At 46.0% G+C, this 14,798-nt stretch overlaps 1 protein-coding gene across 6 annotated transcripts in view; it reads left to right on the top strand.

Annotated features, from left to right (window-relative positions):
* Positions 1-5,151: 5,151 nt before the first annotated feature.
* Positions 5,152-14,798, top strand: part of LOC135388340 (uncharacterized) — a 74,141-nt gene continuing 64,494 nt past the window's right edge. The window contains exons 1-4 of one of the 6 annotated variants that reach the window (XM_064617839.1): positions 5,152-5,293; positions 7,098-7,239; positions 11,114-11,142; positions 12,133-12,276. In XM_064617839.1, the coding sequence (XP_064473909.1) occupies positions 12,183-12,276 (94 nt within the window). In that variant the 5' untranslated portion in view covers positions 5,152-5,293; positions 7,098-7,239; positions 11,114-11,142; positions 12,133-12,182. Of the gene's footprint in view, positions 5,294-7,097; positions 7,297-11,113; positions 12,277-14,798 lie in introns of all 6 variants that reach the window. The other 5 variants (XM_064617837.1, XM_064617838.1, XM_064617835.1 and 2 more) reach the window with 5 other exon arrangements.

Raw genomic sequence — 14,798 nt, 5'->3', positions numbered from 1 at the left:
ACGAGCCCCGTCTAACGAGCTAAAGAGGGGCGTCAAGACGAACATGTGGTACTGTACGTCCACGGCGACCCTTCGCGTGATACGTGATGGGCGCATCATACGTCATGTGCAATGTGTCACGTGCTCGTCTAAACCCCGCCCCTCTTTAGCTCGTTAAACGTCAGATTACGACGTCTAACGAGCCAGGTTGTTCTGCTGAGAGGAGACCGCCGTTCCATTCTGCGACGCCTCGTGACACCCCTGGCTTCCCGCCAATGGACAACCGACATTCTTCACCCCTCTATGTTGAGCAGAGTTGATCCAACGCTCGCTTTCCGCATACCACGAAATACCTCTCGTCAAGATGCTGCATTAATCCACCGAATGTGACTCGATGTGGCCTTTACAGCTCAGTGGCGTTACCGCTTGAGACAAGTTGACTTTCCCACCTGCTGCCACTGTGGCGCTCTTGAGGATCGGGAGCACAATCTTCTTCATTGCCCCCACTACCAACCTTCCCGAACCGCAATCTCCGAGTCTCGTAGCCAGCTGGACTTTCGCCCCTTTTCCCCATCGAAATTGCTTGGTCCCTGGCCCAATCCAGCCCAGCAACGATCTGCGCTCAAAGCTCTTTTGACATTTCTGGACACCATCGGACTTCAATCGTTATTGTGAAGGGGCTCATTATTTTATTCCCCACATCCCCACCAGCAATGGGGTACAGTATTGCCTCCTGCGATGAACCTCCCCACTCTTCATCTCAAAATAAAGTTGTTGTTCTTGTTCCTTGTGAAAAAAGAAAAAATACAGAACTAGATGCGTTAATAAAAGGAAAGCATGCACCATAGGACAGAACAGGTGTGGGCATTCCAGGACATTGCTCAACAGGCGCTGTCACTCGTGGCAAAATCGCACGACTGCTAGACAAAAAGGAAAGCTTGCACAGAGAAACACTTGAACAAAGCGGAAAACACACTCTGCAGCATCGAACTATTTCTAAGCACACACACACACACTCCACCTATTGAACGACAGTCCTCATCGTAAATCCGCTCGCCACAAAATCCACGAAAACGCACATCATCAACCCATGAGCAGCAGGAAAGCCGAAATTTTAAATTTTCGATTACTCGGCACAAAGTAATGAGCTCCTGGAAATTACAAAATAAAGAAAATAAAAATTGCTCTGGCGTTGTTGGTATTATTCCCTACGTAGTGTTTAACACGATGAGTGGGAGATTTTTTTGCCGTTTCTTAAAATACGACGCGCAGCAGCAGCAGATGATTATCTTCCCGATAAATATTTTATTCCAGTGCAGGCAAGATATATTAAGAAAGGTTTCGAGACTGTGAGGTGGACCCAAGGTGAGTAGAGGGACCTCAATGCGCACTGCTCTGTTGGGTACTTAAGCTTGCAGTCAATGATGTTGGAATGACGTTTTTGTATATGATTCATCAGTCACTTACCTACTTAGTTAAGGGTAGCATGCTTATGAGCTGCAAACTGGTACGGTGGTTCAGAGCTACAGTGTGCAGCAAATTATATGTTCTCATTTACCCGTTCCACTCTGTGGTATTCTTGCAAAATATATGGGTGCAAGCAAATAAAAGTAAAAAGAAATGAATCCTCTTCTGCATTATAATTTCTGTGCAAAAGCATGGCGTCATTTTTTTCTTGGATGTATAGTCATTCATGCAATCTTCAGCCTTTTTTTTTTTTGTGTGTGTGTGTGGTTTGTGATGTCGGATGGGGATATCCTATTACATCCGGAGCGAAGCTGTATTGTTTCATGGGTGCATACGTGTATAGTACATGTACACCGTGTTTTCACGCATGTGTAATTATTGGCTTAGAAATAATATCGATTTCTGTGGCAGTAATGATACTTTTTCCCAGTAAACCAGAAATATCCCAGGGGCGTCCCAGAAAAGCCGCACACGTCACATATGTTCAAGAGGTCCACCAGACGTTATCTGGATATCCACAATGTGATGTTGAAAATTGTCTGACATTATATCTCCCAGGGACGTGAGCAGGATGTAAAAGGAATTGCCCCAGCGCGTGATATTTTGCACACATATCTGGGACACGTGATGGTTACTGGAATGACGTAAGCAAAAAGAGAAACATTTTGGTTTTACACATTTATTTACAGAGTAACCATATCATGGAAGATAGTTTGAGTTAAAAACACAATATTTGTGAGGAAGGGACACCAGAAGTATCGGCTGTTATACTCCGGCGTTGTTGGCAGACGAACGAATTAATTCCAAAGACGTCTTCACCGTTACTAGTGTAGTTCACCCACTGTACACTTAATGAACGTACTCCAACAACTGTCATTTCAGTATATGCTCCATCCACGAGGGGTGTTCAACTCAAACCGGGACTTTTCATTTTTCGCAAAAGTAAATTGAACTTACAGGCGAGAAATCAGATTCATTTTCAACCTAATCTCCAGCTGCACTAATGCACTTCCCAGCGTTTCACGAGGGCTTGGATGCCAGCAGCTCAGAAATCCTTACCGGCGCGTAGCAATTAAGATCGGATCGCATTCTTGACCACGTCGTCGCAGCTGAAGCGGCGGCCCCCAAGGAACGCGAGGGTTCTTTAACGTGAGTGAAACCTCACACACCGGGCAGACGGCGGGCGCATACAATCCGTACCCGCCACCGAATCGCTAGCCTCCTCGACTGGGTTCGAACCAGCGACCTCGGGATTGGAAGGCCGACACGCTACCAACCAAGCCACCAAGGTCGCCGTGGTGTAAAAACGAGAGGTTAAACTGGGATCAGAGGTTGAACTGGAAGCGCTTTACGAGGTTAACTTACGAAGAATCGTCATGGACTAGGTCAGGCTGCCGACCTGTTAGCATTAATAAATATCATATAACAAATTCTCGAGCAGAAAGTACATGCGGTGGAGTTTGCAACCTGACTTTTCATGACCCTCCCTGTGAAGTTCACGCCATGCCTGTTATGCAGAGTGCTGTGTAGAACGCTGTGCGTTGATGGGCGCACGGCCAAACAATTTCCACCTACCGTCGGAACTGTCGGTTCCCTGAATGCACAAAGTTGTCGAATGCACGTGAGGTAAGCTACTTCTGCAGCTGATATCTCGCACGTTACTCGCGTTATGAAAAAGTTCTCCCAGATTCTGGGACACCATGACTTAAGGTACCTGCCGTCCAGACCATTTTCCTGTAGACGCAAAACTGTCGGTTCCCTAGCGGTCACCTTTTCCCCATAGAGATCAATGTGTTAGCGATAGTCATTGGGGAACCAAGACGAATGGTGCTATCGCCATCAAATTTTGTGAAGGTTGTCACCATGAACCCTTCACTTCATATCCGGGAGAACTTTGCCGTCCTACGTACGCGAACAGAATTATAGGCAACATTGTCTGCCGAATACATGTATTTCTATGGGGCCTGTGCTTCAAGCTTTCCCTGATGCCAAGGGGAATGTGGTGAAGTGTGCTTTACGTTTTGGCACAGATTGTTGGGAATGCGAGCCAGTTTGAGACATGTTATTCGTCGTTCCTTGAGGACCAGGCGCTCAACAAGTTGGATGTTTCCAGGAACTCTGAAACCGTGCTCTGAGCCGCCCCGGCCGGGATTGTCCTGCACTGATGTACGGCCGTCTCGGAACCGTTTGCGCCACTCAAACGCTTTGCTGCAGCTAAGTGTATTGTGGCCATACTGAGCCTGAAGTCTTCTGTGAATTTCAGATGACTTTACGCCTTCATTCACGAGAAACTTCATGACAATTTTCCTGACAATGGCCTCCACACTCTCACGGCCTAACCTTGAACGGTGTCTGGTTGACCAGTGTTCGCGTACTGTATCAGATAAATCAAAGAAAAGAAAAAAAGAAACCTCTCCCACAGCTGCGGCGGGTGAGAAATAGCAGACGACGTTCCTCTAAACCATTCAGCGGCTCCACTTTCTCGACGTACAAATGACACGAGTGGCTCGACGGCTCGTTCCGTGCATTGCCACCGTTGCGCACGGTCGCGATTTTCAAAATCGGATTCTGCGATATTTGTGCACCTGTTGATAGAGTTCCTTCGCATGGTGCGTTTTAATAGGCATGCAAACCGCTTGGTTAAAAAAAAATGGTGGTGATTGAGGTGCTTTCCCAGCTCCTTTAAACAACACGCGTTAGGAAAGGGTTTCCTAACAGCAGTCTACCGGACTAACACCTGCAAGACAGAAGCGAAACTGCACGAATAGGAGACGCGACTATACTGTCTCGCGATATGACTTGCGCTGTCCACTGACTAGACAGGCGTTAAACAAGCATAGGGTCTCAGCTGGTAGCTTGCCTTCGCTTTTACCAGCGCACGTGGATGTTTGCGCAGGCCTGGCACAGATTCCTGATATTTTGCGAAAATGTAGCAGGACGTAGCAGGGCTGGCTGTATGCGTATTTGGCGCAGGAATCACATCACTGGACTGCAGCCCGCCGTAGCTGTACAGGATGTTTCACTTAACACGAAAAAAAATTTAACTCACGACGTTCTCGGCGGACGATTGTGGGACTTTCGGAAATTACCTCCTGGAGACTTTTGCTACCATTCAGGAAGGCTTCGAACAATTTTTAATTGTGGGAAATTAATTTTTTTCAATTGAACTTGGAAAATTGCCAAGCGAATCTCACTTTTTTTTTTCACAGAAATATGAAGTACTCCGCCGATAACCGCGAACCCAACACATGGAAGATGTGATAGGTTGAAGAAGAAGAAATGAACCTGAAGAAAAAGAAAAGCACATGGAAGATGCGAGGAGAGGAGGACGTGATCCCCTCTTGTTTTACCTTTCTTTCCCTGGCGCTGACCTTGATGCTGGAGACAATCGTCTTATCACAAAGAAAAGAAGACAACAGTACCACAAAGAACGCAAAACAAATGAAGGAGGGGACACTTCCTCCTCGAGAACAACATTACGCGTGAGCTCCAAGATGCCGTGAGTGATTACAGCTTGAATGAACTTGCCTTTCGCGTAACATGCATGTGCAGAAATTGGTAATGACTCATTACAAGTTTAAGTACAACGTATGTACCCTATTCCGCAGGTTTTGCGGGTAACTAGGTACATGAACGCTGTACCAACCCATCGCCATCAAAATCTGACTTTATTATGCATGCCCTCCATGAGCGTGAGCACGAGATTAGCGGTTGCTAAGTATTTTTCTCCTACCCACCAGCTCGCATATGCCGCAGATGTCTTGAAATTTCCGGCCATATCATCCTTGCTGCAGCTGATGGTCATCGCGGGTCGCTACGGACATCGTGAGACGTGAACGTGTAACTTGTGAGTGTTTGGATTCCGTTTAGCAGTGTCGAGGGGAGTCGTTTCTTCGACGGATATATTTGAAATATTGGCAGCTAGTCAATTTCGCTGTTCTGAAGTACTGGCGCTTTACTGCGTGGGGATGTAGTTGGGATTATGTTTTGGAAAGTCGTCCATCTGGCTACGCCAAGATTTTATGGGTGCAGTTCCACTGACCCGGGCTTATGGCTTTTAAAAACTGGCTCGTTTAAAAGTGAAATAATGTGTGGGAATGAAAGAGGACCATATACCGAATCGAGAAATATAAAAATAACACAAGAGTATGCTCCATAACCTTTTATATGCACTTAGAAAACTCCACCAGGAGTACCTCTAAGGCAGGAGAAACATATCTTTGCTAAGCCTACCGGATTTGGAGGGTGTCATCCTGTGAGAGGCAGAGAAGCGTCTGATCATATTACTTTACGTATACATTGAGTTTGGTTACCATCTCAGTGAGTTAGGCCAGGCCAGGTATGCACCGATTGGGGGTGTCGGCCTCCTCCCTGGGTGACGTTCTAGGCGGTGCCGGCCTGAGATTCTGCCGCCCTGCCCCCTGGCAATCATGGCGAATCATCTTGAAGAAACTGGCGACAAAATGTTTTATAAGTTTCACACGACATTCGGCGTTCATTCTTGTGCTACCAGTTATTCTCTCTTATTTCTGTTAAACTCATTTGTTCTTTTGTGACTATTCTCTGTGTTGAAAAAAAAAAAAAAAGTCATGACCCGTCTAAGGTACTAGAACCACTTTGATCATCGGTATAGGACTTGTCCGTGTTCAAGGCTATGAGTAGCGCTTTAGCCACCGAACGTCAAATTATCGTCTCCATTATCAAAATTAAAATGATATCTAGATGTCGTGCACACCCACATCTGAACGACCGACGATGAAGTACTATTCTCGCCCTGCATTATCATTTGGCAACCTTGCACCCCCAGCATAGATAGGATACATGCTTCACATCAGGTACATGGGGGTTATGCAAAGAAAATTGCATGAGCGGATGGTGGTGGTCATGGAGCTGCTTGCCGTAGTCGGTCACGCTCGGTCGGGCAACGCCATGACTGTCACATGCGGGATTGTGCGTCCTATAGGTACTCACAGGGAGCTGTGGTGGTGGTGGTGGTGGTGAAGATGAAAACTGCTCGCCGTGGTTGGCCATGCTGGAATCGGGCAGCGTCACGACTAAGACGCAGAAAAAAAAAGAGAAAAAACTACACTACACTATAGGCATGATATAAGCCGCGTTTCCTTTAGGAAGGCGACCAGAGCAGAAGTCCGGCGTCGTCGCTCGCCAGGCGTGTTGCCACCAAAGATTATGTCCAATGTAGAGATGCTGGGGTCAGGGTTGAGCAGCTGTCTGCGTGCCTTGTTGTAGGTGGGACATTCAAGCAGGATGTGATTGATGGTTTTCGAATTGTTGTTGTTGTTTATTCAAAATTCAAATTCAAATTCAAAATACAAATGCAAGTAAAAAACAGACACCACAATAGGGGTTCCATAGCATAGCTAGTTAAGAACACCCATTATATGTGGTGTACTAAAAACGGCAATTAAAGAACGAAACATAGAGGATTCAGGTGCCCTGATATCAACCGAGATACAACGATGTGGAAACAATATGACGTCTCAAGTCTTTAACAAAAAATCTACTATTTTTAAGCTCAGTTGGCAGTTGGTTCCAAATCCTAGGACCAAAAGACGCAATCAATCTCGTACCGTACACATTATGTGGACGAAATAGCGTATATTGATGCAATACCACACTTCTATTTTTTCTAGTGCAAACACGGAACATATCACTTTGGAATGGTGTTGCCCTATTTATGACTGAATGGATTAAAAGAGCGCATCGTTCACGCACAAGGTCCGGAAGTGGCACAATGTTAAGCTGAGAGAAGAGCCCAGCAGAGTGTGTCCGAAGGTCAGAATAAGTTATTATTCTCAAGACCCGCTCCTGTAATTTGAATGAACAACCAAGGTAGGTCACCCAGGTGTTGCTCCAGAACGTAATACAGTATAGTAAATGGGACTGGAAAAGGGCAAAATATAACTGTCTCAGGATATACAAGGGAAAGCACTGTCTTGCCAAGAACAGCGCATGGCAGGACTTTCTCAATTTTCGTACCCACACTGTCGATTTGTAACCCCCACGACAAAGTACAAGCCAGGATAACACGGAGATAACTTACGTGGTCAGATCGCTCGATATTCTGACCAGAGGTACTTAAACTGATAACATTAGCCGTCAAAGAAGGTTTACAAAACACGACGAATTTAGTTTTAGTCATATTAATCGACAGTCGATTCACACGAAACCACTGGGCTATCCCCTCAGCCTCACAGCACAAAGTGCGTTCCACATCACCTGCCATTCTAGCACTATAAAAGAATCACGTGTCGTCAGCATAGATTGAGAAATTACCCGTCAAAAAGAACTCTTTACAAGTTCAGTTACCGTGTGCAAAATGTAACTAAGAGAACGAAGTTCTTCAGCCTCAAATGTAACTCGCAGTTACTGAATTACTTAAAAAAAGAACCAGTTACTTCCAAGTTACTTCGGCCACAAAACAGCATTACACAGGTGCAGCGCGCATGAGCAGTTGAGTTAGACCTTGAGTTGCCTGCGGAGAAGTGCAACACGCTTAGATCGTTTTCGTTTATGTCCAACAATAGACTTCTCCCTGTTTGTAAACAAATGACGCCATAATGTTCGACAGCGTCAAAATTTGGTAGAATTGAAGTACGCTCGAAGCTAGAGGTGAACAAGATCGCGCACGAAAGCCACGGTCTTGAGGGGATTACGATATGGTCCCTTAAAGGGACGCGACCCTCGGTCTTACTTTTCTTTCAATGGGAGGTAGCGAACAAGTGCCCGTTTGTGGAACCCAGCCCTCTCCTTCCGATCTGTTTCAGTTTCAGTCCGTCTACCAATGTCATGATGACGTTTCTTTGGTAGTATTCGGACGCTTTGCATCTTACTCCCTGTGGGCGCACAATGGTTCAGCTTGATTTCAATGGCAGCGGTTCTTGCTTCCTTAATGAAATACTGTCAGTGATTGATTATCACGTTTTATGGCAAAAAATGCCATGAAGGAACCAGAGAGAAAGCAAGAAAATATGTGGACTGAGTGAAAAGCGAGTTAACAGTAACTTGGAACTTAACTTAACTTACTTCGGCAAAGTTACCTGAAAAAGGAACGAGTTCCTCTGAAAGTTACCACGCCGCAAAAGTACATAGTTAAGTTACAAGTTACCAAAAAAAAGGAACTTAGTTACAGTAACGAGTTACCTCGAACTCTGGTCGTCAGCATACATGTATGTTGACAATTTTGATGAAACACAGGTAAGATCATTGACATAAAGAGGAAAGAGCATAGGTCCCAGCACTGAACCTTGTGGAACAGCAATGGTTACAGGCAGAGACAAAGAACAGACCCCATTAATCTGCGTGTACATGACTGTGAATTTGAAGAGCACTGTCGATATAGTGGTGTCGGTGTAAGTCGGAAGCGATGAAGCCAGCTGTGCGTGAAGGTCGATCCCATGCGGATCCGGTGAACGGCGGTGACAACAGGGGGGGGGGGGGGGGTAATGCACGTCTGGTGGCTGAACTGGATGACTGGATGAGGGGTCTGGCGGTGTGCCGGCGGCATTCTTGTGGGATAGGAAAGGGCTTTGAAGGTAGAGTGTGAGCTGCCATGGCAAGTTTATCAGCGTGTTCATTGCCTGGGAGGCCAATGTGTGCAGGAATCCATTGTAGGGTAATGTTATTCCTTCTGGGCAAGCTCAAACGCACGTCGGGTGCCCTTCACCAGTACTAATTGATTATCAACATCGGATGAGTGCAGCTGAGGAATCGGTGAGTATGAGCACTTGACTGAGCTTATGAAGAGTCAAAGCGATGGAGGCGTGCAGGATGGCACATAGTGCATCAGAAGTAGATGTATGGTGTGGGAGTCAAGTCTGGAAGACCACTGCAGGTTGATAGAAGGAATAAAGTAGGCGCTGGAGGCCGGGTCTTGGGATACCGAGCCGTCGGGATAGATGAGACTGTGACAGCTGTAGTGATTAAAAATGTGGGAGGTGTACCGACATTTGCCTTACAGCATCTCAACCCAGGGGAAAACAGCCGGCGCTCGGATTTGAACCGGGGCCACCTCCAGTCCTAGAATACCATCATCGTCACCACTAGGCCACGGGAGCTGATGAATCAGCGTGACATATCATGGTCAGCAGGGCATAGGCTTTAAAGGGACTATCGCATCCGTCCCGGTCGATTCCGAAGCTATAGTGGTTTTTTATTTCGCGTTCATCACTGATAATAACGCCGAAAACTCGACGCGAATTGGCAGCGTCGTTCCTGTGTAGTTTGATATAAAACTTGACAAGAGCAGACGACGCATTCCTGGATTCCCTCTCCGGAAACGTCACACGGACGAGGCCAATCACTGCGCGCCCTTTGACATGGAGAATACCAATCACGGAGCGGCCGGAGGGACCTTGGTAGCCTTGGCAACCGACCGACAGGCGGGCGGGCGAGGCGGAATTCTAGGGGACGGCGTCTTCTCTGTTACCGGGTCGCGGAATGTTGTTTCTGGTTAACCTTGAATATTGTTCGTACAGTCAGGAGCGTAACGCCGTGTTTCACGTAACATGGTTACGTCTGCACTCACACTGGTAAGCGGAACTCGGCGTATTTACCGAGGTCTTTTCACTTAGTATAGTGCGATGCGAACGCCAAGCAGACGATCTCGAAGACAATCGCCAGCGCTGCGCTCCCATTCGTGCGCCTGGCTTACGTCATCATCCTGTTGGCTGCAGATGGAATGCGGACCTTTAAAACTCGTTTACTTAATATGTTTGCTGTTTTCGGAAGAGAAATTTGGCAAAGTTGACCTTGAAGCGGTGAGGAACATTACCCTATCGGTATCATACATACGTTCCCGGATGCGATAGTCCCTTTAAGCACAAAGTATTAGTAAGGCCAGTAGGAAAAGTTGTCGCGTCACTGAGGAACCGAAGACGTGGGGTCTCCGAAATCGTCTAAAACCGGTCAGAGCCGTCCTCGAAAGAGTCAAATAAGCTACTGAGAGAATAGTTCTCGAGCAGTGTCTGATGAACCGAGTCTCGCGTACAAAAAGGCCATGCGGTTGCACCTCGCCAAAAGGAAACACGTGCATGAGGAGGCTAGGATAGCATTCGGCGAGGGTATTTGCAAAAATGTAGAGTGTGACAAGATGTCATTGGGAGCGATTCAGATCGGAGTCGCTATAGAGGGACACGGTGAGTTTGGAAGTTTGGGAGTGAGATTGGCGAGTTTGAGGGGACTCCGGTTCCTAATGATGTTCACATGTCATATACTTTGGTATGGTGTCATCTACCCCCCCCCCCCCCCCCGAAATGAAAATCCAGGGATCATCCCTTCTATGTCCTGTTTATCCATGGGAGTTTTCCACGGGAACGCTCCAGTAACGTAACCTTGACCGAGGCAGGCCGAACTACCTAGCACAGGATGATAAGTGAACACTTAAACGAAGTGGAGCGGACGTGTAGTGGAGAGGACACGTGCACATTACTCAGTGGTATATTTTAAGATAAGCTTGTTCTCTTCCATGGCACCAACTCTAGCACGCATGCCTTGAAAGCAATATCGTATGGTAGTGAACCTTGTGTCGCAGTGATTGCTGGTGCACTGCAGCTTGTCAGTAATCGCACTAACACGATTAGGTCATAATAGTGCTTGCTTTAGCGTCAGACATGTGAACGATAACTCATCGGTTTGATTTGTGTTCCAGCCGTATTAGATGTTACGTCACCAAGTCTGGTAAGTGCATCGTCTCTAAACAGCATTCCGGGGTAAGTAATCAGACAGCGCTTTGTTGTTCTTCTTTTATTCCACGCTCTACTGCTTTACTTGTTTTTTCGTTTTGCACTGATGCTGTGCTCTTGCTTCTGCTTCAAAGTCACTCCTGTACAAAATTTTCCGAATAAACCATTCTAAACAAACGTCTGTGACGTAGTTATTCTATCACATTACATCACAAATACTTTCACTCGGGGAAACCATTGCCCGATAGCTTTTAGTGCTGAACATTATTTTCAGAGCCTCTGACTCCAATTTTCTGTCTGCGTAATGCTGTGTTGGGCTGCGTACCCACATGTGGGCAATGTGTGCGGTATAAACGCGAACGCGGCGCGGTAAACCCTTGCCGCGAGCTAGAGTAGAAGGTCGAGTATCGCCCCTGGCCATGGAACTCCCCAGTCATCATCATTTAAATAAAATTGTTGTTATTGTCTTGCCGCGGGGTGGAAAAAAGCCGCTTTTCGTTGATCGCGCAACACACGATTTTTAGCGGTATGCCACACATTCTCGACCAATCGGACGCGGTTCAGCGGAGACGGCATGAATGCACACGGCATGCTGGAGGGCGGTTCCGCACATCACTTCTCTACCGCATGTGGGTACGGGCCCTTACGAGGCGTTCGCAGGGAGATAGGACAGAAATATCAAATCACTCGAACTTCTAAACAAATACCCGCTTGTCGGGATTTAACGACTAAACTGCTGAAAACGTACGTTTCGGGAGTAATGTACAGGCAAAAAATATTCGCCATATTAACAATGGTTCAAGCTTATCCAGGTATTGAACGTCATTTCCGATGTCAATATCTCAAATTACCTAATTGTCGAATAAATATTACGTTCGCTCGATTTGCAAGAGAGTGCGTTTCTCGCAGCACAAGGTGTCAGAGGTTCTACGCGATTACCGCATCGGTTGTCATGCAGAGGTGTATAATCTATCTGTCTTCTCAGATACAGGCTACAGCGGCACAAGTAAAAAGTTAACGACTCTGAGTTCCACGATGCTATCAGCCATCACCGGAGTAGACCCGCAAACAGCCATTTCGGACAAGGTCAAGACAATCAGTGTGCCCTACAGAACGATACGCCCACGTCGTAAGTCACCAAACGAATATATGTACTACGTATTATATTTCCTGGTTTCAACAATATTTTTATACTTATTATTTAATTTGTTATCGAGTAACACGCTACTGTAGCTGTAATGCAAATACATTTTCTTGTATCTTTACTCAAGACAGAGTTACCTTCTGCATGGTTTAACGATTCAATTGTTAATTTCTGTGTGCGGTCAGGGATCAGGGGTCAGGTCAATCTGCTGGGATCAGGTTTTTCACTTTTCTTATAGCCGCAACGGTTTCAGCATTCATTTAAAACATGGCCTATACTCAACAAGGTTAACAACAAGGTTCATTTCACTGTAACTGTTCAATTCCACACAGGTCAATCTCAACCAATTATACTCTTAGAAAAATTTCTACCTTTTAGGGTATAAACGGCTTGTCCCGGGGCGCATACCTTTTGAGATATAAACACTATGCGTCATTCGAGGTATAGTAACTTTGCACCTTCCTCAAGCAATGTGATTTGCGCCTCAGGGTATAATATATATCCTCCCTAGAAGGTATATTTTTAAACCCGGGGTGTAATCTTGGAAAACGGGTATACTCGATTTATTTCAGCGCTCTATCTGAGTGGCACTTTCCTGGTTCAGCTCTCAACAAAATCGGAACAGAATAATATTTAATAGTGAGCGACACCTGCCTTAATAACATCAACTACCGCGAGAAGGAAAAAAGGAAGAAAATACCTAGACACGCACGCACGCAAACGTTCCCACAAACTCATATTCACAAAGAGCAGACTGTGTAAAACGGAAAGGAGAGCTCGTGCACATTACTCGCTACGCAAAGAGCAACGTGGGAGGATTTGGTACTTGGTGGAGAACAGATACCCGTATAATGGATCGTGCCTACGCAAAATATGGGGCCGCCTTCGTCCGAGGAGCAACTCTCACTGAGGACGCGTAGATTTTGTCATTGTCAGGCACAAATGATGCAATCTAAGAAAAAAAGGAGTAAAATGGAGATTAATTGCAGCTTCTACTCCCCTAGTCTGCAATTACTCCCCATTTTAGTCCCCTAACCCGACATTTAGTCCCGACATTTACTCCCCAGGACTGCAAATTGTCACTAAACTTCACGACTGGTCTCCTGAATGCAACAGTCTAGGTAAATATGTGCCCTTGGTCAATTTGAACGACATAAGGCTGTATAACTCAGACAACGTAGCAATTTTCTAGCCACACAGAGTAAGAAACAGTTAGCGCATCTTTCTTCGCAAAATGTGCCCTAGTATGGCGTAAGATTTTATATAACTCGATATATCACGGTTGGCAGTTTGCTTCAAAGTATTTTCATGCATGCACACCAATTATGTACCTGGGACTCTTACAACAGCGCGTGAAATGCAGTCTCCACGCTGTGACATTCATTTACTCCCGTGCATTTACTCCCGAAAGGGACTATTTTTTGTGGCAATGCATTTAGTCCCCAAAAGGAGTAAAAGTACTCCTTTTTTTCTTAGAGTGTGGTAGATTGTCAGGAACAAATAGCACGGTGCTATAACTCGCTTCTCCTACCAAATACAATGCAACTGTATTACAGACTGTGTTTCTGAAAGAAATTACTGCGTAACTGAGATCATACTGTCTTCATCACAAATTAATGTGGTGCCACAGGTTCATAGCTAAAGCTATAGGGCTGTTGCACTAACCAGGCGGCGCTGCGATTTCCCGACACATGCGCCACGGGCGCCCAGACACGAATAACTTCCTAGTTCTCCGGCGGTTGGTCGTGCTGGACCTGATGTGATTTCTCCGTGTAGGACCTTTCTGCCATTTTTACTGATGTGCAGTACTGTGCAAAATAAACCATACGTTAGTCAATTTGATGATGTGAAGCATAAGTTAGCTAGAACACGACAGCAATTGTGTGTCCTATTCACATGTGAGATTAAAGTTACACGTATTTTTCCGTCCAGGGGTGCTAGACTCGTCAAAGCAGAAGTAAGTTCAAAAGATGACGTCGAGCGGGGAGGAGTTTTGAACTTCCGAAGTTCAAGTAAAATGTTTCCCTTTCCCCGCATCTGAAGTTGGGTCTACGTCAGTGCCTGATCCATATCAGTGTGTGCGCGACCCGCCCACTGCCACGAGCGTGATAGAATGAAGAACGAGAAAGCGTACCGCTTCTGTCCGCTCCGGTGAAGAGTGAAATGCAGAGCAATACATCCTTGAAGGACTTAAGGTCAAATCATACATTGTCAAATATGTTTGGGCTGTGCGAACATTAGAATACTTCAGATCTTGAGGCGCATAACTGTTCCGAATCGAATCAATATTTCTTCCAAACTGAATACATACAGGAACAGCATGACTCGAGGCAGATCCCATGGCATCACAAAACACCCGTGCTACTAGGTAATGGCAAAAAGGGAACGGAAAACTGTTGTACGATTCACGGAAATTAGCGGCCGTGCAGCCGTCCGTCAAGTTATGCAAACGCAAAAAGAAAAAAAGTCGAAAAGACGAAGCACCCGGTACACGACTTTTCTTGTAA

Source organism: Ornithodoros turicata, chromosome 3 (genome assembly GCF_037126465.1).
Source record: "Ornithodoros turicata isolate Travis chromosome 3, ASM3712646v1, whole genome shotgun sequence".
In the NCBI taxonomy this organism is placed as follows: domain Eukaryota; kingdom Metazoa; phylum Arthropoda; class Arachnida; order Ixodida; family Argasidae; genus Ornithodoros; species Ornithodoros turicata.
Note: the sequence above shows the minus strand (reverse complement) of the source record. Positions and strands in the feature narration are given on the sequence as shown.